At 41.6% G+C, this 26,159-nt stretch overlaps 1 protein-coding gene across 3 annotated transcripts in view; it reads right to left on the bottom strand.

Moving 5' to 3' along the window:
- CHN1 (chimerin 1) overlaps positions 1–25,262 on the bottom strand; it is a 195,460-nt gene extending 170,198 nt beyond the window's left edge. The window contains exon 1 of one of the 3 annotated variants that reach the window (XM_072751978.1): positions 24,751–25,262. In XM_072751978.1, the coding sequence (XP_072608079.1) occupies positions 24,751–24,769 (19 nt within the window). In that variant the 5' untranslated portion in view covers positions 24,770–25,262. Of the gene's footprint in view, positions 1–24,740 lie in introns of all 3 variants that reach the window. The other 2 variants (XM_072751977.1, XM_072751979.1) reach the window with 2 other exon arrangements.
- Positions 25,263–26,159: the final 897 nt, after the last annotated feature.

Here is a 26,159-nt window from a genome sequence, read left to right on the forward strand (position 1 = left end):
CAGCAAGGGCACTGAGCACCCCAGAAGCCACTGTATCTTTCACAGAGCCACTGTCTTCCATCTCTGAAAGTATTCCTTGAACAAATATTTTTGAGAAAATAAAAGATGTTAACCTATGAATAAGTGACTTGCAGTTTTCCATACAAAAAGCAGTTTAGCTTCTCAGATGACACTTATTGAAACTGTAAGTGAAGCACAAAAACAACATCTGAGCTCCTCAGCATCCTTCCTGCCCGAACACATCTCACAAAGCAATACAAAAATTCATCCCATTTGAACATGCGTATATGAATCTAAACGCTCTTCAATTCAATGCAGTTTTCCAAAAGTGACAATTCATTTTTTTAAATATTTCATTTAAATTCAATTTGCCAACACACAGTATAACACTCAGTGCTCATCCCATCAAGCGTCCTCCTCAGTGTCCATCACCCAGTTACCCCAAGGCCCCATCCTCCTCCCCTTCAAAAGTGACGATTCAATTCATCAGCATTTTCTCCGTTAACTAAAGAAAGCACTGGTAGATGCTTCTTTTCTAATATGGAAAAACATTATATGAAAAATGGACAAATTATGGAGACTATCAAAATTCCCTAATTTTTAAGATAACATTTAGTTCAAAGAAATATCATGCTTTTAGTTGTATCAGTTTATGACACAGAAATGTCCCCCAGCAATCTCTAACCCCACGCATTTATCCTCCTCTGCCACTGGTGACAAGTGTGAAAACATGTGTAAGGTTACGTTGTTTGTTGTAGACTTTTCCTGTAGGCAACAGCACATAGCCTTGGTACTAGTATCTTTCATGAGTTCAAAACAGTTTTATACCATGAAATTCTGTTCTTATCATTTAAGAATGTATTTTAAAAATACAGGGGATCCCTGGGTGGCTCAGTGGTTCAGCGCCTGCCTTTAGCCCAGGGTGTGATCCTGGAGTCCTGGGATCGAGTCCTGCGTCAGGCTCCCGGTGTGGAGCCTGCTTCTCCCTCTGCCTGTGTCTCTGCCTCTCTCTATATATATCATGAATAAATAAAATCTTTAGAAAAATAAAATAAAAATACAATGTTCTCTTATAATGTTCTCTTACACACCAAAAAAAAAAAAAGTTAAAAAAAATGGGTAAAGCTAGCCACTAGTAATGGAAGGATAGTGATAAACTCTGAGGAGGCCAGATGAGACAGACCAAGGCCCTCCAAAGGGGTCTATCTAGGATGCTCAGTAATGTTCATTCCTTGATAAGAGTACTAGTCACACAGGTGTCTTCATTTTGTGGTAAATTACCAAGCTTAGGACTCCTGTATTTCACTTATTTGTTTACTTATTTGTGTATTTTACTTAAACATGCCTGTGTATCTTCTATTTTTCCGTTCTGTATGTTACACTTTTAAAATGAAAAAAACACTCTTTGCCGATGACATGATACTCTACATAGAAAACCCAAAAGCCTCCACCCCAAGATTGCTAGAACTCATACAGCAATTTGGTAGCGTGGCAGGATACAAAATCAATGCCCAGAAATCAATGGCATTTCTATACACTAACAATGAGACTGATGAAAGAGAAATTAAGGAGTCAATCCCATTTACAATTGCACCCAACAGCATAAGATACCTAGGAATAAACCTAACCAAAGAGGTAAAGGATCTATACCCTAAAAACTATAGAACACTTCTGAAAGAAATTGAGGAAGACACAAAGAGATGGAAAAATATTCCATGCTCATGGATTGGCAGAATTAATATTGTGAAAATGTCAATGGTACCCAGGGCAATTTACACATTTAATGCAATCCCTATCAAAATACCATGGACTTTCTTCAGAGAGTTAGAACAAATTATTTTAAGATTTGTGTGGAATCAGAAAAGACCCCGAATAGCCAGGGGAATTTTAAAAAAGAAAACCATAGCTGGGGGCATCACAATGCCAAATTTCAGGTTGTACTACAAAGCTGTGGTCATCAAGACAGTGTGGGTCTGGCACAAACGCAGACACATAGATCAATGGAACAGAATAGAGAACCCAGAAGTGGACCCTGAACTTTATGGTCAACTAATATTCGATAAAGGAGGAAAGACTATCCACTGGAAGAAAGACAGTCTCTTCAATAAATGGTGCTGGGAAAATTGGACATCCACATGCAGAAGAATGAAACTAGACCACTCTCTTTCACCATACACAAAGATAAACTCAAAATGGATGAAAGATCTAAATGTAAGACAAGATTCCATCAAAATCCTAGAGGAGAACACAGGCAACACCCTTTTTGAACTCAGCCACAGTAACTTTTTGCAAGATACATCCACGAAGGCAAAAGAAACAAAAGCAAAAATGAACTATTGGGACTTCATCAAGATAAGAAGCTTTTGCACAGCAAAGGATACAGTCAACAAAACTAAAAGGCAACCTACAGAATGGGAGAAGATACTTGCAAATGACCTATCAGATAAAGGGCTAGTTTCCAAGATCTATAAAGAACTTATTAAACTCAACACCAAAGAAACAAACAATCCAATCATGAAATGGGCAAAAGACATGAAGAGAAATCTCACAGAGGAAGACATGGACATGGCCAACATGCACATGAGAAAATGCTCTGCATCACTTGCCATCAGGGAAATACAAATCAAAACCACAATGAGATACCACCTCACACCAGTGAGAATGGGGAAAATTAACAAGGCAGAAAACCACAAATGTTGAAGAGGATGCGGAGAAAAGGGAACCCTCCTGCACTGTTGGTGGGAATGTGAACTGGTGCAGCCGCTCTGGAAAACTGTGTGGAGGTTCCTCAAAGAGTTAAAAATAGACCTGCCCTACGACTTAGCAATTGCACTGTTGGGGATTTACCCCAAAGATTCAGATGCAATGAAACGCCGGGACACCTGCACCCCGATGTTTCTAGCAGCAATGGCCACAATAGCCAAACTGTGAAAGAAGCCTCAGTGTCCATCGAAAGATGAATGGATAAAGAAGATGTGGTTTATGTATACAATGGAATATTACTCAGCCATTAGAAACGACAAATACTCACCATTTGCTTCAACGTGGATGGAACTGGAAGGTATTATGCTGAGTGAAGTAAGTCAATTGGAGAAGGACAGTGTATGTTCTCATTCATTTGGGGAATATAAATAATAGAAAGGGAATATAAGGGAAGGGAAAAGAAATGTGTGGGAAATATCAGAAAGGGAGACAGAACATAAAGACTCCTAACTCTGGGAAACGAACTAGGGGTGATGGAAGGGGAGGAGGGCGGGGGGTGGGGGTGAATGGGTGACGGGCACTGAGGGGGGCACTTGACAGGATGAGCACTGGGTGTTATTCTGAATGTTGGTAAATTGAACACCAATAAAAAATAAATTTATTATTAAAAATAATAATAATAATAAAATAAAATAGAATTTCAGCAAAAATATAATAATAAAAATAAAAAATAAAAACAAAAAAAAATTCCTTGAGGAACAAATAAATACAGCTCCTTACAATTCCACTGTTCTTAGTATAATAACAGTAGTCCTACTGACCGTGTATGAGGAGGGTGCAATAATTATCTCAAATAGTGTTTGTTATAGGCCAAAAAATCTCAGGGAGGTTCCACATATAAATTGAGCATTCCACAGTTAGAGAATAGAGAATAGAAGAAATAAATATATCTAAGTCTAGAATCAGACTTCAGAACTCATGCATTCAGAAAAAAAACAAGTCAATCAGCTGACCAACTGACAAGGTGAATCCTTTCCTTGACAATTACATATCTACAATGTCTAAAAATATGATGGAGAAGACCCATAAAGAACACATTCTAGTTTAAGCTATTTTCCTTTGTTCTCAAATGTGTACTATAAATCTAAAGATGGAAGAAAAGAAATCTACTGCTTTTTTTTTTCATCTTCAGATTTTTAAAAATTTAATTATAGAAAAAAACCTGATGCTTAAAAAAAAACCTACAGGCCCCAAATGAAGTCACTTGCACTAAGTACTGTCACCAAACTGAGACTCCTAACTGGAGTTTCAACCTTCCCCAAGAATGAAATCTTGATGGGTTATCAGTCTGGAATCTCCTGATCAGCACTAGTGAGGTAATCCATCTGATAACTCCTGTGGCTCCCAAAGAGAGATAACCTTGCCCGAAATAATCCTCCCCCCCCACCCCCAGGTCCCTCCTGGTCCTACTCTTTCTGCCTTTAAAAATCTTTCCTCTCCTGCAGCCCTTTGGAGCTCCTTTGTATTTGCTAGACGGGATATCGATTCATGAATCTTTGAAAAAAAACAATTAGATCTTCATATGTACTCAGTTAAATTTTGTTTTTTTTAACCCTGGAAATGGGCACATTTGAAAGTGCAATCTTCATTTCATCAATGGAAAATCATAGCACTTTAAAAATAAAATCTTCAGATCTCAGTATTCAAAGATGCCAGGGGATGAATCAGCACTGTGTGCTATGTGTGCATCCGCTACATCTGCTCCTCTATTACATTTCTCTGACCGAGGTTTCTCACAAAGTTCCTTAGCTCAGAAACTAAGTTTAAATTCAATGTTCGCATACATTCAATGAAAATGATTGACTTTTAAAGAGACTGTGTTTTATAAGCCCATTTAAGATAGATCCTGTACCAAACAGTATGATGGGAATGAAGGCAACATGAAACTGAACACTGCACCCTTGATACAGAAAAGGGCAAGCTAACAAAGGAACAGCCTCAACGTGCAGCCTACCCACAGAACATATTATGTATGCTTAGCAGCCAGCACATACAATAATTGTTTAAAAAAAGAAAACGAGTGATTCTTTCTTCATATATAATAGATTCCTTCTTCCCAGACCTTTGTAAGAATGGTGAAAGAAATGACTACTTTCACAACCATCTAAAATATTTGGTTATAAGCTTCAATTTAATTTTTCAAAAAGTCTGACTTCATTTTCAACAGTAGGTTCCTTTTACTGTTCTTATTCCATAATATACCTTTGACTCTAATGCTTGACCACTTTTATGATGAGGCTGAAAAAAAAAAATCAGACCTAAACTTAATTAGCTCTAAATTTTAGTGGATACACTTTCCTTAGTCTTTTATGATATAGTTTTCATTGAAATTATGATCGGGATTTCAGAAAACAATAAAAAAATATAAAACTTCCCTCAGCAAGAATAAATAAATAAAACTTGGGACACCTGGGTGACTCAGTGGTTGAACGTCTGCCTTTGGCTCATGTTGCGATCCCATCGTCCTGGGATCCAGTCCCACATCGGGCTCCCCACAGGGAGCCTGCTTCTCCCTCTGCCTATGTCTGTCTCTGCCTCTCTCTGTGACTCTCATGAATAAATGAAAATCTTAAATAAAACTTCCCTTAGCAACCTCAACGTGATTTCAATATAATTCCCTTCCCTAACAATGATAATGTAAACAGTAACCGTGTAAAATAAAATAGTGTTAATTACATACTAAATATACAGGGGTAGGGATCCCTGGGTGGCGCAGCGGTTTGGCGCCTGCCTTTGGCCCAGGGCACGATCCTGGAGACCCGGGATCGAATCCCACATCGGGCTCCCAGTGCATGGAGCCTGCTTCTCCCTCTGCCTGTGTCTCTGCCTCTCTCTCTCTCTCTCTGTGACTATCATAAATAAATAAAAATTAAAAAAAAAATTAAATAAATAAATAAATAAATATACAGGGGTAAAAAGGATCCATATAATGATTGGGTGAATTCCTGCTGCCCTTCATTACCGTTCCATTTATTAAATCTCATTCTTACTTAGAAATACTAAGCTATATTCCAAGTATACGTTCCTGATTTTAAACAAACAGAACAATTATTTTAGAATAATTACTAATCACCAGATCCTTATAAATGTCAGTATTTTAAATGTTTAGAGGCTACACATATAAACTACATCTCATAAATCATATATATTCTTTAAAAATAAGTGTTTAAAGGCAAATGGAATGAAGGCAGCCTTTTTTATATTACACAGATCCCAGTGTTTCCAAAATAACCTTAAAATCTTCAATAGAGTCTTAACTCCTGTAATAAAAATGAACACTTTTCAAAATATTAAACTGAAGCTCATCAATTTTAAAGAGTCAAGCTTTCTGAAAACCTAAACTCTAACATTTAAAATAAATATTTAGATGTTCCTTCTTACATTGTTGCTGAATTTCCTTAGAGTAAGGAAAAACAGAGGAAACAGGGTGGCAAGCGCCATCTCGTGGGGTTCCTAGGAAATATTTTTACTCAGTTCCAGAAGCAAATTATTATACTTAATACAGTATTTTTGAGATCCAAAATGTTTTTATTTTTTTTGTGTTTTTAATTTAAATCAAAGTATTCACTAATGGTTAATTTTCCAGGGTCCAAATGCCAATAACTGTAATAAAGTACACTTGTGGACATGGGGTAAGATCTTTCTTCTAAAGCACTTGATATATTTATAGCCTAACTGTCACATTTTATAACATCCTCAGGAATTAAGGCTGGAGAGATATATTTTACAATAAGGAAGCTTGATAATATATATACCAAAGGAATTAAACAAGCATCTAGGCAATGGAGAAGTCAGAATGAGTTTTCTGATTTTGTGTGGTAGCAAAGTCATAGAACAGTGGCTTGCAAAATAGAGGCCTTTTGTTGTTTATAAAAGTTAAATCAGAAAGTTAGCAAGAATTCTAAAATTCAGGGCACCTGGGTGACTCAATTGGTTAAGCTCCTGCCTTTGGCTCAGGTCATGATCCCAGGGTCCCGGGATTGAGTCAGGGAGTCTGTTTCTCTCTCTGCCCTTCCCCACACTCATTCTCTCAATCTCTTTCTCAAATAAATATATAAAATCTTAAAAGAAATTTTACAATTCAGTGGAACTAAGAAATTCCTTGTGTGTGTGTGTATGTGAGCCATGCATGTCCGTGTGCCTTGTAAGTAAAAGTATACAAAGCAAGTTATAAGTTAAGGTTCATAGTATATGAAAAAAACGAAAACAAACCAAAGAAAGGAAAGACTAAAAGGAAAGAAAATGCCCCCAAAATCATGTTTACATGATTCTTTAGACTTTAGAAATAGTATTATTTCATATATTAAAGAAATAATATTAATATTCCACATGAACAAGTAGCCTGGAGTTGCCTTGCCACTAGACCAAAGATGTGTTTTCTTTGCCCCCCAGAGTGTTTTTTTTTTAAAGGCCCAAATTAAATCCCAACATTAAAATTGGAAATTCCTCAACATCTCCTATTGTCTGCTACCTATCTGCCCACTGAGTTGTGGGTCTCAGTTTACAATTTTTTCTAACTTCCTTAATTTTCCTCCTTAATTCTTTTTCCTGGTAATCTTTTTTGGGGGGGGGATGGAGGGGTAGTAAGGGCATAATGACATCCAAGGTCATGCTAGGGAACAACACCATCTGCTTAAGGACCCTTCCCCAATTTTCTATTTGAAAGGTACTTAATTCCACTCCTGCTACATTGGTTGACAATGCAGCCACACCTGGAGGTTTGCAGAATATTCATCTTTTTTTTAATGCTGTTCTGAGATACAAAACTTTGAGAGAGCTTTCTGCTTTGTGAAGAAAACCCAAGCCTACTATTGGTGGGAAGAACTAGGGAGATCTGTGTTACGGTTCAACATTTTCTTTATGGGAGGGGGGAAAAGACTAAATAAATACTTGGGGGAGACTGGGGGTGAACATGACTTTGGTAAAATCTAGGTTGATTTAAGATTTGACAGCATTTTTAATTTCTATAGCTTCCCACATCTGTTTTAATAAAATTCTCCCAGAGCATTCCATTTTGCTAGTATTGCTAATGATTTCTCTTTCTTATTTGAGTTTTATAAGTGATTATTTACAACATAACTACCATAATATATTTATCTGCCTTATGACAATATGATACATAATACTCTATAGAGGCTTTCTCAAGGACTGTGAATCTTTTTATAACTCACTGGGAAATAAAATGTGAAGCTTATTATACTTCCCCTCTTGAGTTCTTTAGAAAAGAGAAAGTATACAAAACAATAATAAATACACTGTTAAATATACCAGAGTTCACCCAAGTTTGGTGGGTTTTGGTTTTTTGGTTTTTTTTTTTTTTTTTTTTTTTTGTATTTTTGGTAATTAGGAAAAATTTGAGATTTTTTTGTAATTAGGAAAAGTTGGAAATAGATGTAACCCACAGAAATAGGTTTGAAATACAGAACATGACAGTTTAAAGTGGTAGACTTCATTCACTTCAGTTTATATTACCACTTCTAAGTCTGCCTTAAAATCATAAAGCTTTTAAAAAGCACTACTTGATGGTGTTTATTACTACACATTGTTGCAGATTCTCAATAAAAAATTTAGATGAAATTCACCTACGATAAATTCTTAGTCTCTTAATCTAGGTATTGTTACTTAAATGAAGCTTAATTATACTTCCATAAGCTTTCTGTTTAAATTTTAAAATAAATAAATGTCAACTTTAACAAATTTATACCTTGCCATCTAATTATAGCAGCTGAAAATACATAGTAAGCAACATATTAAAACTGCACATTCACTTTAAATGTAATTTTACTAGTGAAAAAACTACCTCAGAACAGTTCTTTTGCAAACTAATATTAATACACTTAACACATACTAATTTTCCTTCTTTCCTGGTAACAGAAAATAGCTCATTATAAGCCGAAAATATTGGATGCTTTCTATGGAGACCTTCATCAATTTTTGATTAAGTGAAAATTATTTCCAAAAATTGTTTTTCAATTTTCAAATGCCTTTGTTTTCCTAAGGTCAATTATGATACTTGAAAAACAGATGAAAGGAAAAAAAAACTGATTAGAAGAGTGAAATCAGAAGGCACCTTGAGCTGAATGAGGTCTCGCCCCAAAGGAGTAAATCCTAAGACCCGTGGGCAGTCAGTGCTCCCTCCCTCCCGACCAGGGTGGGACACTGGGATTAGGGACTCCCAGAAAACATCTAAAAGAGAGAGAGCAAGAGCTCCCCTGTCTGGAGAGACCAAGAACAGCAGGGAAGGGGGCGGCACAAGAAAGAGGCCTGGGTGCCTCCAGAGAACTGCAGAGCCATCTGTCTGAAAAATTGAGGATGACAGGCCTTTAAGTATTCTGCAAGTCTATAGCCATGTCTGTTTCCTTCCTTCTTTTTATTACTGTATCATTAATGTTCCTTTTTCTTGTTCTTTTGAAATAACTAATCCTTTTAATTTCGACTAAAAGAGTGAACGGACAAAAGTTGAGGATCATTTCTCATTCAAAAAGATAACTGAGGGGTGCCTGGGTGGCTCAGTGGTTGAGTGTCTGCCTTTGGCCAAGGGCGTGATCCCAAAGTTCCAGGATTGAGTCCCACGTCGGGCTCCCCGCAGGGAGACTGCTTCTCCCTCTGCCTGTGTCTCTGCCTCTCTCTCTCTCTCTCTCTCTCTCTGTGTGTGTGTGTGTGTGTGTCTCACAGATAAATAAAATCTTAAAAAAAAAAAATAACTGAAAGTGTCCAGTCAACTTCTAAATATTGTGGTGGATTAAAAAGAAAACAACATTTTTGTGGCTCCCATATTTAACTTATTTTGCACACATATATAATGAGCATCCTTACAACATCCAAGCCTAAGAATACTAGCAAGTGCCATCCAAAGACTCAAACAGGCTGCATCACCAAAAGCAACTTATAAGAGTCGCAAAGTCAATTTCACCAATATTTTTTTTCACAATTAAATAAACTGTTGTTAGAAATATGTGAAATGTCCCATAGACTACTGACTTCCTCTTTCTTTTTGGTTTCAGCACATCTGAAAAACAATCAATAGCGTAAGCTTTCTGGTCCACTGCTTTGTGCCTTCTACTCAGTAAATTTAAAGACACTGAACGAGCCATTTTTTTAAATGGAGGACTAATATGCAAATGTCCTATGAACCTGGCTAACCCACCACCATCTACAAGGGAGGCTCAAACAAAGAACAGCATGCCCTCACCATCTTCTTGCTAGTATCCTGAAAAGATTGAAAACAAAAAACAAAAAAATGGAGAAGAGATATCAAACCAGAAGTACCCAACATTCCTCTTACATTTAGTTTGGTCTGTCCAGAAGGTTTTGGTTTCCAGTTCAATACGGGACACCTAGCAACATTAAAAGGACCAATTGATGAACCTGGATGAACAAGTCCTGTGTTTGCAGATCCTGTTTAGTGTTCTTTCTCAACTCTGCTTTGAAAGTTGGAAGAAGGATAAAGAGACTTTTTCTTTAAAGAATATAAAGCAGTATAAATCCAGCCAGAGGGGTACTTGGGTGGCTCAGGGGTTGAGCATCTGCCTTCAGCTCAGGTTGTAATCCCAGGGTCCTGGAATCAAGTCCTGCATCAGACTCCCCACAGGGAGCCTGCTTCTCCCTCTGCCTGTGTCTCTGCCTGTGTGTCTCTCCTGAGTAAATAAAATCTTTAAAGAAAATCCAACGAGAATTTCACCAAAAACTTTTCAAAAAAGTTACGTTGACAAAATCAACCAATCCCTAAGTAAATATGTCCTGCCCTTAACATGCAACAATACTGCAGGAATATATATTTTTTAACTTATTTTGCATATAATATATATGTTGCCTCCTTTAAAGACTGAAGATAATTAGACAACAAAAACAATCTAAGACAGATTTCGAGATATGTTTGCTATTGCTAACTTGATTAACACATTGTAAAGCTATAGGAAAGACTAATGAGTGCTCTAGGTCTCTAGCCTGAAAATTGTTAAACTACGGAAGTACCAGGGTGCCTGGCTGGCTCCATTGATAAAACACGTGACTCTTGATATCCAGGTTATGACTTGAAGCTCCACACTGGGTATAGAGATTACTTAAAAATAAAATCTTCTAAAAAAATTAAAAATAAACTAAAGAAGTTAAGTACCATGGTTTAAGAAATATTTATTCACTTGAATATTTTTTGAGCACTTACTACATGTGAAGCACTATGCTAAGCACTGAGGACAAAGTAAGAATGAATGAGTCTTACCTAACAGAAATCATCAGCCTAGAAAGACAGAAGGATACATAACTACTGTGAAAGGAACACCCTGGCAAACACCACAGGAGATGTGCAGATAAAATGATAAAGAATTCAGAAGACAAGGGATTCATTTTGAATGGGTGGCAGGGGGCAAGGGGTACAGACTGCAGTACTGAACGGAAGGACAGAGCAAGTGCTGCAAATACAGAGAAGGGAACTGATAGGGAAGCTTGTGCAAAGAAGAATCGGCAGGAGTTGACAGGATACAGAGGCAAGGGAGGGAGGATGGAAGAAGGCAAGCTAAGGATCTGGTGCTGGGAACATGTGCCACCTGGAGTCCACAAGAAATCCTGACAGAGGGGCACCTGGGTAGCTCAGTGGTTGTGCACCTGCCTTTGGCTCAGTTCATGATCCTCGGGTCCTGGGATCAAGTCCTACATCAGGCTCCCCATGGGGAGTGTGCTTCTCCCTCTACCTAGATCTCTGCTTCTTTCTGTGTCTCTCACGGGTAAGAAAAGAAAAAGAAAAAGAAAAAGAAGAAGAGAAAGAAAAAGAAAAAGAAAAAGAAAAAGAAAAAGAAAAAGAAAAAGAAAAAGAAAAAGAAATCCTGATTGAGATGTAGAGGGGGTGCCAGGGCAGGGCTGGAGACAGAGACTTAGGAATCACCCACACAGTATACATTGTGGAAGTTTGAATACTCCCGAGTAAGGAAGGGAGGCCAGTTCTTGAAAAGCAGACATTTCGGGCAGCAAAAAGAAGAAACTGAGGCATAGTGAAAGGGGAAGAAAAGGAGTAGCAGAACACAATGTCTTGAAAGACAAGAGAAAAAAGTTGCAAGCAGCAGCAGTCAAAAATAGCAAAGAGGGGCACCTGGGTGGCACAGTTGTTTGAGCGTCTCTTGGTTTCAGCTCAGGTTGTGATCTCAGAATCATGAGATCAAGCCCCACATCAGGCTCCATGCTGTGTGTGGAGTCTGCTTGAGACTCCCTCCCTCTCCCTCTGCCCCTCCCCACTGCATTCTCTCTCTCTCTCTAAAATAAATAAATACATTCTTTCAAAAATGGCAGAGAGTGCAGAAATGTGCAGAAAGATCAAATATGAGGACTGCAGGAAAGCCACTGATTACTGGCTACTAACTAATGAAGCACTTAGGCGAAACAGAAGCCGAAAATGAGGTAGTAGCTGTGACAGGAGGCACTACTTGACCAAACCTGAGTCAGGCTATCCCAAACTCTCTTCAGCCTCGGCCCTGTCCCCAGGCTGCACCAGGCCCTGCAAAGTCCTTTGAGCAAGAAATCTGCTATGGCAGTTTAGAGAGAATCCTCCTACCTTCGCTATCCAATCAAATTCCTCACCCCTGAGCCCTGATATCTCATCATTCTGGCCCGTCCTCACCAAAAATCCTGTTGGGTCAGTTTAGCAAGAATTCCCCCTCCCCTGTCTCCCCTTAGCCGTTTTCCATCCTGTGACACACACACACACACACACACACACCACTATAGATCCTCCCTGCTCTCATACTCAGAGGTAAGCCCCATCTCTTTCTCTTATTGTTCTAGTCTTGACACCTATCACGGTAGTCCTGAGTCTTCCTTGTTCTTTAAACCAGTGTCAGAAATCCTTTGTTCATCAGAGTTGCCCACCTTTCTTTTTCTCTAGTGCTTAATGATATTCCCAAGCACCTATTACAGTCCCCCACTGGCTGGGAGGAGACAGGGTAGACAGGGTGGAGGAGGAAGCAGCCATGCAAGGAAGAGGAGGTAGGGCCCATAAAACGCTAATAACTCACGCTGGTACTTCAGAGGGTTCCAAAGTTGAGGAAAGGCTTTCTCATGTTGACTAGGAAAGCTTGGCTGGAATGTAAGGGAAGTGGTCCAGGGCAGAGGAGGAAACTAATGAGACAAGACAGAGAAAAACAAATTCCTCTGCTTATTGTCTTCAGTCCTCTTGCATTATGCTTTTTTGTAGACCACTTCAATTCTTTCTGGAACAAGGAGAGGTATTAAGAAGTAACAAAAATTTTTCTTTGAAAAAAAAAAATTTTTTTTTTCTTTGATTCGTTTAAAAATATGAATGTTTAAACTGCTGTTTGTATCTACTCTTCTAATACCCATATGACAATAGCAGGAATGTCTATGTAGCATGCAGATTTATTATTATGAGAGAAAGATGGTATGTTTTCATTTTCAGACCTCTAAAAGGTTAAGTTAGCCATTTTCATACTGAATTCCTATTCGATTATGTTCCCTACCGTGAGAGTAAAACGAGAACAAACCAAGCTAATTTATGTGCAATTCCTTTGTACTGTTGAAATGAAAAGGAACAATAGTTTAATGAAGTGGAATTTGTTATCTAATTATGCCAAATAATTTAGAAACATCTGCCGATGGTTAGTAATACTACAGTTAAAACCTCAAAGAATCTGCTCCCAGAGAGATTTCCATTTTACTCAAGCCCTTGTGAGCTTCCACTTGGGAAATCCGTATTATAGTATGGAACCATCAGATGAGAGAATGGCACATTTACTGCATTAAAAAAAAAAAAAACAAATGAACAAAGAAGTGAACAGTAGAAGGTGTGTACATGAATTGAGGCCTTAAAATTAACTCCCAAATTTAAGAAATCCAGCAGACTTCTGTAATATGCAACATTCATTCAAGCATTTATTGAGTAGCTTGGATGCATCAGACACTCGCAGTTGTTAAGGATACACAGAAGAAATCTACAGCTTTCACGTCAGGGAGCTTCATCTAACAGGGAAGGCAAGAGAATCCATCTACGGACCACCCTATCACCACAGGGTAAGTGGTAGGAAAGAGAAGTGTACGGGACACAATGGATGCAGCAAAGGTGTAACTAACTCACAAAGGGAGACTATTCAGGCTGAGTTTTGCAAAGTGTGTAGAGGTAAGCAAGTGCAAAGAACAGCTTTGGGAAATGACTGTGCCAGAGGCACACTAACTACAATCCCTTCTGGAAACTTCAAGTAGTCCAGTACAGCCGAAGCACAACCTCTGAGGAGGAAAGAAGAGGAGATGAGGCCAGACAAGTAAGCAGGGGTCCTATTCAAAAAGCCTTATATTCAAACTAGGAAATTTGGACTTAATCTTAATGGTGACAGGGACCCACTGTTAGACTAACCAAATTCTAAGAGGCATAATTTCCAATTATGGACTCTGACACAAAAATAATCCAAAATAATAAAGGAAGAAAAAAGATAAATGAAAGCAAATGTTTAAGCTGACTCAAGGAGGGGTGCCTGGGTGGCTCAGTTAGTTAAGTGTCCAACTCTTGATTTCGGCTCAGGTCATGATCTCAGGGTCATGGGATCGAGCCCCGAGTCTGGCTTTGCACCTTGCAGGAAGTCTCCTTGAGATTCTCTCTCCCTTTCCCTCTGGCCCCCCTTCAGGCACATGTGCATTCTCTCTCTAAAAAAATAAACATATAAACAAACTGATTCGTATACAGGATAAATATATAGATATTCGTATACAGGATAAGTATATAAGTATATAGATGATAAGTATATAGATGATAGTCCATCACTATCACTATACTTATTCACTCAGTAAACCTGGACTGAATACCTGGGACATAGCAAACATTGAGCTTATACTCCTTGATATATTTTAAGGGCTAAGCGGCAGGGGCTAGATCTGATTAGAATCTAGATCATCACCCAAAGGAGAAGCATTGCTGATTGGTCAGTGTACTTTACATTTCAGAGTACAACAGGAAATATCAACTGTTCAGAGCTATCAGAAGTTTATCTGGTATTCTTTTTTTTTTTTTTAAGATTTTATTTATTCATGACAGAAAAAGAGAGAGGCAGAGACACAGGCAGAGGGAGAAGCGGGCTCCATACAGGGACCTTGACGTGAGACTCAATCCCGGGTCTCCAGGATCACACCCCAGGCCGAAGGTGGCGCTAAACCACAGGGCCACCGGGGCTGCCCCTATCTGGTATTCAATGTATGTCCCTGGACTAGGTTTCTACCAGAGCATTACCAAAGTCTAAAATGGCATGTGGCACATATTTAGCCACACACATAAACAGAAATATTGCAGAACCATTTTCTCAAGTAGGTCAACAGACTTGTGAAAACAACTGCTATCTTGGATCTTTGCTAATATCAACAATAATATCAGTAACAATATTAGCTACTATGTGTCTTCACCACTGTATCAGGAACCTTACACACATGATCTCATTTATTTCCACACAGAAGGAAGAAGGGAATTAATAGACCTGGTTTACATATAATGAAAATGAGACTAGAACATAGAGCTGACACTTGGCAGAAAAAAGATTAAACAGAGCCCTTTACACCAAAATCCAAGCCCTTCCCTCTACACTGCACACTATAGAAGTATCCTCCACAAGCTCCCCATCCCACACAGTAAAATCTGATCCTTACCATGGTTTGTTTATAAGGCCCTACATAGTGACCCCAAGACTCCTCCATTCCCCAGGGACCTCTCTGTCTCATCTCCTATTACCTCCCCCTGGCTTACTCTGCTCCAGCCATGTTGCCCTTCTTTCCCCCACATACTCCCACCTCAAAGTTCATTTCATGAGGCAAGGAATGTGGGACTCATTCCCTCACATCCTTTGAATCTCTGCTCCAAATCCACTTGGCTGTGAGGCCTTCCCTGACCATGCTGCACAGAGCTAGCTCCACCTCCTCATCCTGCTTTATACTTCTTCATAGCACAAACCACCTGGCACAGTAACATTTTTTTAAAGATTTATTCATTTTAGAGAGAGGGAGTGCACACCTGGAAGCATGCAATGGGGAGGGGCAGAGGGAACGAGAGAGGAATTCAAGCAGACTCTGCTGAGCGTGGAGCTGACCCAGGGCTCCCTGAGATCAGGACCTAAGCCGAAGCCAAGAGTCGAACGCTTAACCAACTATGCACCCCTCCCCCAGGCGCCCCCACACTATACATTTTTTATTGTCTGTCTCCTTCCACTGCAAACATAAGTTCCTTGAGGACAGGAACTAATACATACCTGGCACATTTTAGGTCCTCGATTTCTTCAATAGATGAGTAAACAAATCACAAAATAAGAAGACCCATCCCAAGCCTCAGAGCTATCTTCAGAAAAATTAGGAAACAGTATACCTCCTGTTCCTCCTTCCTTCTCTCACTCTATGGTACATCCATTCCTTGCCCCTGATCCCAAACGCCCTGGGCTCTTACATTGTTCTGCTTATTACACCACCTACCTCAGGTCCTTCTTAGTAATGCCGTACCCCCTACCTAAAAACCAGCACTTTCTCTTATAGCACAGCTCCCTCAATCAAAATGCTTGCCCTGTCTACTTTAAGATCCTCCGTCCATAAATTACAGTCATTCCCTCATGCTATGTGAAGGTTAAGTATCTAGAACTAGCATGTTATTCCTCACAGGTAACATGCTAAGGATCCATGCTTTAATTGTAGTATCATGGGATCCCTGGGTGGCGCAGCGGTTTGGCTCCTGCCTTTGGCCCAGGGCGCGATCCTGGAGACCCGGGATCGAATCCCACATCAGGCTCCCGGCGCATGGAGCCTGCTTCTCCCTCTGCCTGTGTCTCTGCCTCTCTCTCTTTCTCTCTGTATGACTATCATAAATAAATAAAATTAAAAATTAAAAAAAATAAATAAATAATTGTAGTATCATGATATTAAATGCATTCACTACGGAAGGTCTGCAGGGGAAATACTTCAGTCAGCCAGATATTTATACACTGCTCAAATGGATACCTATGCCGCTTACCTATCGGGCTCATGCCCTGATCTCAGGGACCTGGGTTCAAGCCCCGCAGGGGGCTCTGTGCTCAGTGCATGTCCACTTGATTTCCTCTCTTCCTCTCTCTCTGTCCCTCCCCCTGCTCATCAGAGTGCACTTGCCCACGCTCTCCCTCTCTCTCAAACAAATAAACAGAACTCTAAAAAAAAAGAGATTAGCAATTTAAAGAAAAGGTCAAGTCTGTGGTCACGAAAATCTATTCATGCAGAGATACAATTCTTGGACTACATCTTTTCTTCTATTTGTTTTACACCATGAGATATACATGGTCCCGATGAAATCCAAAGGTTAAAAAGTCCAAGTGGAAAGGGAAAGGACAACCTTCGGAGCAGCTAGAGGAAACACAATGAGGTGGCCCCCTGCCAGGCTACTAAGCAGAGGGCCCACACCGGGGCCTGACTCATCTTCCCTTCCCACAAATTCCTCAACTGTCTGCATTAATTCTTTCCAAGAAATGCTTACTTTTCTAAATTTAAAACAACTATTCAAACAGGCATGAGCATTTCTACACTATCAATTTTTTGTTTTGTTTTAGTTTCTTGGAGAATAAAAGAGGAAAAAAAACTTTCTAAAAATGTGAAAAGTTCTAAAAGGTTCCTGGATATAAAACCATTATTTTTAAAATAGTCATTTCTGTTTTTTAAAGTTTAAGTGAAGTAAACCTTTCTTCTGTTCCATCTGGTCCTCCCCCCTCCAGGTAATTTTTAAATTAATAATGTTTCAATTGAAACAGAATTCACACACCATAAAATTCAGTCTTTAACATATACAGGGAAATGGTTTTTTTTAGTATATTCACAAAGTGTTCATTATGGTTTTTAGAAATAAGGAGCCAAACTAAGAAAGTATAATATAACTATTTTTCTATCAAATATGGGTTTTTTTTTCAATATAACTTTTCAGTGTAAAATACACTCACACCATTCTGTTTCTTAGTTTCTTTCTTTCTTTTTTGTTTTTTTTAAGAGAGAGAATCTTAAGCAGACTCCTGACACAGGGCTGATCCCATCACTCTGAGGTCATGACCGGAGCTGAAATCAAGAGTTAGACACTTAACCAAGTAAGCCACCCAGGCACCCCTATGCTTTTGAAGGATAGTAAGATTATATTAATAAATAAAAATCAAAGGTTATGGGAATCATTTACTATGTAGGAATAACTTATGACTGGTAAAGCCAGGCTCAACGATTTGTCTTGAGTTGGGTTTGGGCAGAAAGTTCAGTGACTTCATTTAGTTTATATATTACAAACGAATAATAACGTTTTTTATTTTTATATTTTTTAAAGATTTTATTTATTTATTCATGAGAGACACAGAAAGAGAGAGAGAGGCATAGACACAGGCAGAGGGAGAAGCAGGCTCCATGCAGGGAGCCTGACATGGAACTCGATCCCGGGTCTCCAGGATCACACCCTGGGCTGAAGGCGGCACTAAACTGCTGAGCTACCTGGGCTGCCCAATAATAAACTTTTTTAAAGGTGCTACTACTGATACTTTATATAAAACTGAGAAAACATCAATTACTCATGTCAAAGGATATTACTATTACTATAGAGATTCTCATGAAGAAAAACAATTAAGAAAAAGTGCCTAGCCGTCTGGGTGGCTCAATCGGTTAAGCCTGACTTTGGCTCAGGTCATAACCTCAGGTGCTGCGCTCAGCAGAGTCAGCTTCCTCTCTCCCTCTGTCCCACTCCTGCTGCTCTGTCTTCTCTGTGTGTCTCTCTTTCTCAAATGAATAAATAAAAAAATTTTTAAACCCAAAAAGACAAAAAATCTTCTTAACAAGGGTGGGATTTTTTTTTAAAGGTAGACAAATATTGATCTAAAAGAAATTGAAACTCTTATTGACAAATTATGTCACATTTTTATAAATTATACATATCACTCTATCTTCAAAGATCAGGATGCTAATAGGATTGTTACTGCAGGGACAGATGTCATTCAAAAGACTACATTACCAATATTCCTTTTATACTGTACACAGATGGTAACTATCAGAGTTATGGCAACTATAATTCTTTTATCTCTCTTACATAGTATTAAATCTCCACATATTAAAAGAAAATTTTAAAGCTAAAATATTAAGCTTTTGATACCAGTAAGAGAATATGCACAAGTATTTACATAAGGATGGTGATCTTAATGACAGCTGAAAAGATGAAACATTCTAAGAAAAGTAGCTGTGCTCTCACCACTAGACCACCCTGCTGCTTAGGTAAGTCCCTCTCCTGTTCTTAGATGAGCAACATATGAAAAACAAAAATGTGAGCAAAGACTGTATTCAAGTAGAGTTTCCCATAAAATTAGCTTTAGGGCAAATAAATCATAGTGAAAATGCAGCTGATTTGTCTTTTTAAAAACAAGTTTTAGGGACACCTGGCTGGCGCAGCGGGTAGAGCATGCAACTTGTGATCTGGGGGTTGTGAGTTCGAGCCCCACACTGAGTGTAGAGATTACGTTAGAAAAGAAAAAAAAATTAATGTCAGGACAGTCATAGAAAATTAGAAATTTTTCCACCTATCACAAAGAAGGCACCATTAACCATTTAACTGCTCCAAAGGATCTCCAGAAAGATGCCGAAAGGCAGGTACGGCAGGCAGCAAAATGAAAAGGTTTCCATGGCAGTATGAGAGTCTGCAAAAAGGAGGTCAGAGGTCACAGTGAATTCTTAAGTATCAGAAGGGATCTGTGGCAGTGATGATAGTGACTGGTATGAAAGGAAAAAGAAAAAAAAGGGGTGAGGGGGCAACGCCTGAGCTAGTTCTACCCAGATAGAGTTATTCAGGGTCCAGCCAGCCCAGCTGGATTTTAACCGAGTTCCCAGTCTCAGCATTTGTCTGAGCTGTAAACCACAGCCCCATTTAGCTATAAATGACAGACATACCTGCCAAAGGATAACCTGGCAGGATGCTTTTTCACCCAGCTCTGTCAAATAGGGCTTTATTGGTATAGACAGTCAAGGCGTTTGTTAGGTAAACGAGCTATAAAGTCCTAAATTAGATGACCTGAGACTTTGTTTCTAGTCCAGCAATTGTTAGAGAACATGTGCTTCTCTATCAGGAAAGATCTAAAAAAAAAAAAAAAGAAATCCTATTGGAAATAGGTAGTTAGGTGCATACACTATAGCTCTGGAATATAAGCTCCAAGAAGACAGGGACCAGGTCTCTTGCACATTGTTGTAGATTTATGTTGAACAGACGAGCAAGGTGAGTGAGCAGAGTATGAATTACATTTGGATGATGTTTAGGATTTGAGGATTTAAAAATTATTTGAATTGAAGCAGATAACAGAGGCATACTCATCTACAAGGTGGAGAAAAATGCCAGCAAATACCTGAACCTTCAAAAATGCATATTTTCAACTCCCAAATGGGACTGTAAAATCAGGAAATATTGGGATCTAGTTCTTCTATCACAGATAAAACAGAAATGTGCATTAAAAATATCTTTTTAAGCTGCAAAGGTGATTAATAGTGAAGACAAAAGGTAAGACAGTTGTCACTCTTCAACTTAACTTGTCAAGTATTTCTGAGTTGCTACAACGTACTTAGGTAAAAGAAAGTTAAATATATCGATGTAAAATTGTATTAGGTAATTTTAGAGGTTCTCATTTTTTTTAAATGAAGCTTTCACTAACATCCTATAAAAGAACATTCTTTACAATGACAAAAACAAAACCTGGATGCGAATGGAAAACATAAAGAAAAATAAAACCAACAACCTAAGGGCACCTGGGTGGCTAGGTCAGTTGAGTGCCCTCCTCTTGATTTTGACTCGGGTCATGATCTCAGGGTCATGATTCTTTCTGCCCCATCCCCCCCACCACAACCTGCACTTTCTAAGGAAAATAAAATAAATCTTAAAAAAACAAACTAGGCTCTATTGCTGGCAGCTATGCACTGAATTGTGTACTCCAATAAATTCCTATGTTGATGCCCTAACCCCAATGTGATGTTATCTGCAGAGATGAGCCTCTGGGGAGAAATGAGGTGAGATGATGTCATGAGGGTGGGGTTCACATGATGAGATCAGTGCCCATAGAAGAGACTGGAGACCTTGCTTTCCCTCTCTCCACCACAGGAAGACACAGCAAAAAGAGGGATGTCTGTAAACCAGAAAGAGTGCCCTCATCAGGAAGTGAATATGCTGCTCACTGGTCTTGGAATTCCCAGCCTCCAAAACTTCAGGAAATAAATGTCTGTCACGTAAGCCACTCACTTTATGGTATTTCACTCCAGAAGTCCAAGCGGACTTAGGACACTGGCCTTACCAACTAACACACCCATGATAGACAAGATAGGGTCCTGGCAGTGGTTGCTTTGGGAGGATCTCTATTGAGCTCTGACGCTGATAACTGTTTAGTTACATGTGTCCAGTTTCTGGTCCCTATTTCCTCTTTACTATTATCTCACAAAACTTTATTATCTCATTGCTCCTCTGCTCTAAGTTGGTTATTAAGAGGAAATATAAAGGGATACGAGGTACTTCTGACTAGTTAAAAAGTAGTACAGTTGGGGCGCCTGGGTGGCTCAGTTGGGTAAGCATCTGACTTTTGGTTTTGACTCAGGTTATGATCTCAGGGTCATGAGATGGAGCCCCGTGTTGGGCTCCATGCTCAGCAGGGAGTCTGCTTGAGATTCTTTCTCCCTTTACCCCTCCCTCGTACACCCTCCTCCTACGTCCATGTGAGTGCATGTTCTCTCTCCCTCTCTCTAAAATAACAAATAAATCTTTTTAAAAGCAGTAGTACAGGGGATCCCCGGGTGGCTCAGCGGTTAAGTGCCTGCCTTTGGCCCAGGGCGTGATCCTGGAGTCCTGGGATCGAATCCCACGTCGGGCTCCTTGCATGGAGCCTGCTTCTCCCTCTGCTTCTCTCTCTCTCCCTGTGTCTCTCATGAATAAATAAATAAAATCTTTAAAAACAAAAACAAACAGTAGTACAGCTGACTCTTGAACAGAACTACTTATATGTAGACTTTTCATAAAACCAGTACAGTACTGATAAATGTACTTTCCTCTGATTTTCTTAATAACATTTTCTTTTCATTAGCTGACTTTATTGTAAAAATACAACATATGATATGTATAACATAGAAAATATGTGGTAATCAACTGCTTATGTTACTGGCAAGGCTTCCACTCAACAGCAGGCTATTAGGTTTTTGGGGAGTTAAAAGCTAACGCTTAGATTTTGGACTGTGTTGGGGATCAGCACCCTTAATCCTCATGTTGTTAATGGATCAACTGTCATATCTAAAATAAAATCTATTTCTTCTAATGGTGGGGACTGCTCTTAATATAAACAAAGGCTATTCTGAATTGGGCATATAGGAGCAATCCCGTATTTAATACAATGGTTCTCAAATTTAAGGATAACAGAATCACAGGGGAGTCCCTTTAAAATCCCCTTCTTCTAGAAATGCAGATTCTGTGGACCTAGGGGCAATGGAATCTACATTTTTTTAAATTATTCATTTGAGAAAGAAAAAGAAAGAGAGAAAAAGGGAGTGCACATGTGCACAATAGCGGGGAGGGGGGGCTAGAGAGAGAGAGAAAAACAGACTCCTCACTGAGCAGGGAAGCTGATATGGGGCTTGATCCCAGGACCCGGGACCATGACCTGAGCTGAAGACAAACTTAACCAACTGAGCCACCCGGGCACCCCAGGAATCTACATTTTGGACAGAGATGACTGATGAGTAGTGTGCAACAACTACTACTCTATCTCTCATTACTGAAAAACAGCCTCTGCACACAGGTGTAGTTTCCTTTATAACAGGGAAATTATTCTTAAAAACCTGCAACCAAATTAGATTTTGTAAATTAAATTCTATTTTTCCACAAGCTGACTTTAAAATCTTAAAGACACTTTATTCATTCTGAGCGGTGGGAGTTGTTTCTTTTAGCTTCTTCTTGAGGTCAAATCCATGCCCTTCCTTTCCCCATCCCTACTTACGTAGTTCAAGATTTAATAATTTAGGAATCCTTAGAACCTTATCCCTTACTCTGCTTCTCCCTAATTTGTTTATTCACTGAGAATGTCAGCATTCGAAGAAAAGTGGCTGATTCATAAACCTTACCTTTGAAAACACACCTGAAAATGCAGACTCTTTAAAAAGGAAAATGAGGGGCACCTGGGTGGCTCAGCGGTTGAGCGTCTGCCCTCGGCTCAGGGGCTCAGGGCGTGATCCCAGGCCTGGAGATCCAGTCCCACATCGGGCTCCCGCCCCCCCCCCCCCACAAGGAACCTGCCTCCCTCTCTCTCTTTCTCTCTCTTTCTCTTTCTTTCTCTCTTTCTCTCTCTCTGTCTCTTATGAATAAATAAGTAAATCTTAAAAATAAAAATAAAAAACTAAAAAGGAAAATGAATTTCGTGAAAAAACAAAAACAAAGAAACCTCTCGTCTAAGGGGAAATTTACTCCTGGAAATATTACTGCTGTGTATCAGCTACAACAGTATAAGAGAAACGCTTCTTCAAAAGAAAATATCAACTATGATTTAAGCCATCCACCATTTTTAACTTTTGTACAAAAAGAAGTCCACACTTAAGGGAAAAAAATGCTCTACTAGATGGTGCAGATGAGACACAAAGTATTAGAAAAACAACAGTGAGATTTTTATTTCTTTCAGAGAAAGAAGAAACATTTTTTAAAGCACCTAGGGATGGGGATCCCTGGGTGGCCCAGGGCGTGATCCTGGGGACCCAAGATCGAGTCCCACGTCGGGCTCCCTGCATGGAGCCTGCTTCTCCCTCTGCCTGTGTCTCTGCCTCTCTGTCTCTCATGAATAAATAAACAAAATCTTAAAAAAAAAAAATGCCATTTCTAGTACTGTGGGTATTCCGGCAAAGTAAACATACCCCAGACTGCAGACTGGCAAACTGTGTTCTAGGCTCGCTTCTGCCACAAAAGGGCCATTAGAAAATATAACCTGCCTGCATCTAAATGTAATGTATACAATAAGGTGGCTAAATAAGGGTAACTCTTTGATTCTAGCAGATTGATTCACTCTCAGTATTTATATGAAAAAGCATTTGTGGTATGTGATGCCTATAACTTGATCAAATGATGCAATTAAAATGTAACTGGAAACTTCATCTTGTGAGTCACTTACTTACACCGCCCCGGTGGCCAGCAGTGTCCCATCAGTACAGACCATACACACTACTTTGAACATCTAAATTCCCACATACGGAGTTTTCTTAAAGGGAGGTGCGTGTCCTCCACGGTCTGCGTCGGCAATTGGAAACATTGTATCTTTTCAGCCCTTCTTCCCAACCCATCCATTGTCATCACAGACTCCAGGCGGGGGGGGGGGGGGACACCACCTTCAAGTCTTAACCACTGAAACAATAGTGTTGCAGTAATTACATCACAGAAATCCCATTTCTTTCCTAATACCCTCAAAGTTATTCTCCCGAGATCACTTATCACCCAGAAACCAACTTTCTCCTTGCGTGCTCTCGTTATCTGTCAGCGCAAACATTTTCCATTGTAACAAATATTCGGTTCACCACTTATCCCGGGCTCCAAATAAATAAATAAAAAATAAATAAGCCGTCCCAAAACCCAACAAGGCTCAGCGCGCCTGCCTCTGGCAATTTTCCGGGGAGGCTGGGATGCACAGACATCCTGCTCGGAAATAAATAAACTTTCCAGGATCTTCATTCACTGACTTGAGACACGTTAGGTCTGGAGGCCCCCCCCGCTCACTTGGCTCCCAAGCCGGCACGTTAGAGCGGCCTCGGGTCACCCATCGGCCAGGGCGGGCGGACGGAGGCTGGCGGCGCGGAGCCGGCCCGGGGAGCACACGCCCAGCGGCCCTGCCTGCGGAGGAGACAATGGAGAGGCGCGAGGGAGCCGGCCCGCGCCCCCGCCCCGCCCCGCCCCGCCCGGCCGGCCGCGAGCCCCGCCGCCCCCCGGCGCCCCCCGGCGCCCCCCGCCTCCCCGGGGCGCGGCCCACCTGCACTCACCGAACAGGGTCAGGGCCATCGTACGGCGCTCCCGGCCGCTCGCCGCCGCCTCCCGCCGGCGCACGCGCTCCTCCCGGCCGCCCGGAGATGAGCGCCGCGGCCCGGAGCGCTCGCAGCGCGGAGGGCGCGGGGACCGGAGGGGCGTGGTGGGGCGCGGGCGCGCGGGGACGCTGCAGGCCGGGGCGCGCGGCCACAAAAAGTTATGTGTGCGTTCGCGGCGGGCGCACCCGCGCCGGGGCAGACCCGCTAGCCCGAGGCGAGCCGGCACTTGTCGCGGCCATCTGTGCGCCACGCGGAGCGCGCGGGCGGCGGTACCTGCGAGGCGGGGGGCGCGGCGGCGGCGGCGGCGGCGGCGGGGAGGAGGAGCAGCCTCGCGGGGCCCCCGGCGGGGCGCGCTCACTCCGCAGCCCGCGGCCTCGCCGGCGCCATCTTGCGACAGCGTCTCCCCCCCCGGATCTGCCCCTGCGCCTCCTCGCGCGACCCCCGCGGGCGGCCGGGCCGCTGCGTCCCCATGGCAACGGGCGCGCGCCTGGGGGGCGCGGCTCGGAGGCGCGCGCCGGGGGCCGGGCCGCTACGTTTCCATAGCAACGGGCGCGCGCCCGGGGGCCGCGGCCGCTGCGTCCCCATAGCAACGGGTGCGCGCGCCGGGGGCCGCGGCTCGGAGGCGCGCGCCGGGAGCCGGGCCGCTGCGTCCCCATAGCAACGGGTGCGCGCGCCGGGGGCCTGGCCGCTGCGTTCCCATAGCAACGGGCGCGCGCCGGGGGCCGCGGCTCGGGGGCGCGCGCCCCTCCTGCCCTGGGGCTGGGAGGAGCCGCCGCCGCCGCCCGCTGGGAGGCGGCCTCCGGGAGCCTGGCGGGGCGGGGGCGGGGGCCGAAATCCCTGCGATTTTTCTTGAATGGGATTTGTGGAGGCGCGGAGAGGACGAGGGCCGAGCTGTTACTCGAAAGAGGAGGATGCTCCGCGAACTGCCGTCCCCAAGCCGGGAGGGTCATGCCGGGCCGGGTTCGCGCGAGGACGGATCACCCTCGGGGTGGGCGCGGGTCTGCAGCGCGTGACCTGGGGCTCGGGCCTCGGCTGGGCCCGGCCTTCCCGCCGGGACTTCGGAGCCTCGGGGGCCACTGATCGGAGGGGACGGGAGTCGTTTAAGAAGCAGCAAGGGATTACCTGCAATAATTTGATACAAGGCCAATGCTAAAATCTAATTTTCTTGCTTTTACTTGATGCCTCTTTGATATTATCTCAGGGGAAAAAAATGGACGTTTCGCACTGATTGGCACTTCTATACCACAAAAGATTGTTCCCCTGAGCTTTTTGCATTTATCTGATAATCACTGGCAACATCCTTCTTTCTAAGATATTTTCCGCTCGCCTCTGTCTTTGCCTTAATTACCGAAAAGCCATATAACGCC

Source organism: Vulpes vulpes, chromosome 3 (assembly GCF_048418805.1).
Source record: "Vulpes vulpes isolate BD-2025 chromosome 3, VulVul3, whole genome shotgun sequence".
Taxonomy (NCBI): domain Eukaryota; kingdom Metazoa; phylum Chordata; class Mammalia; order Carnivora; family Canidae; genus Vulpes; species Vulpes vulpes.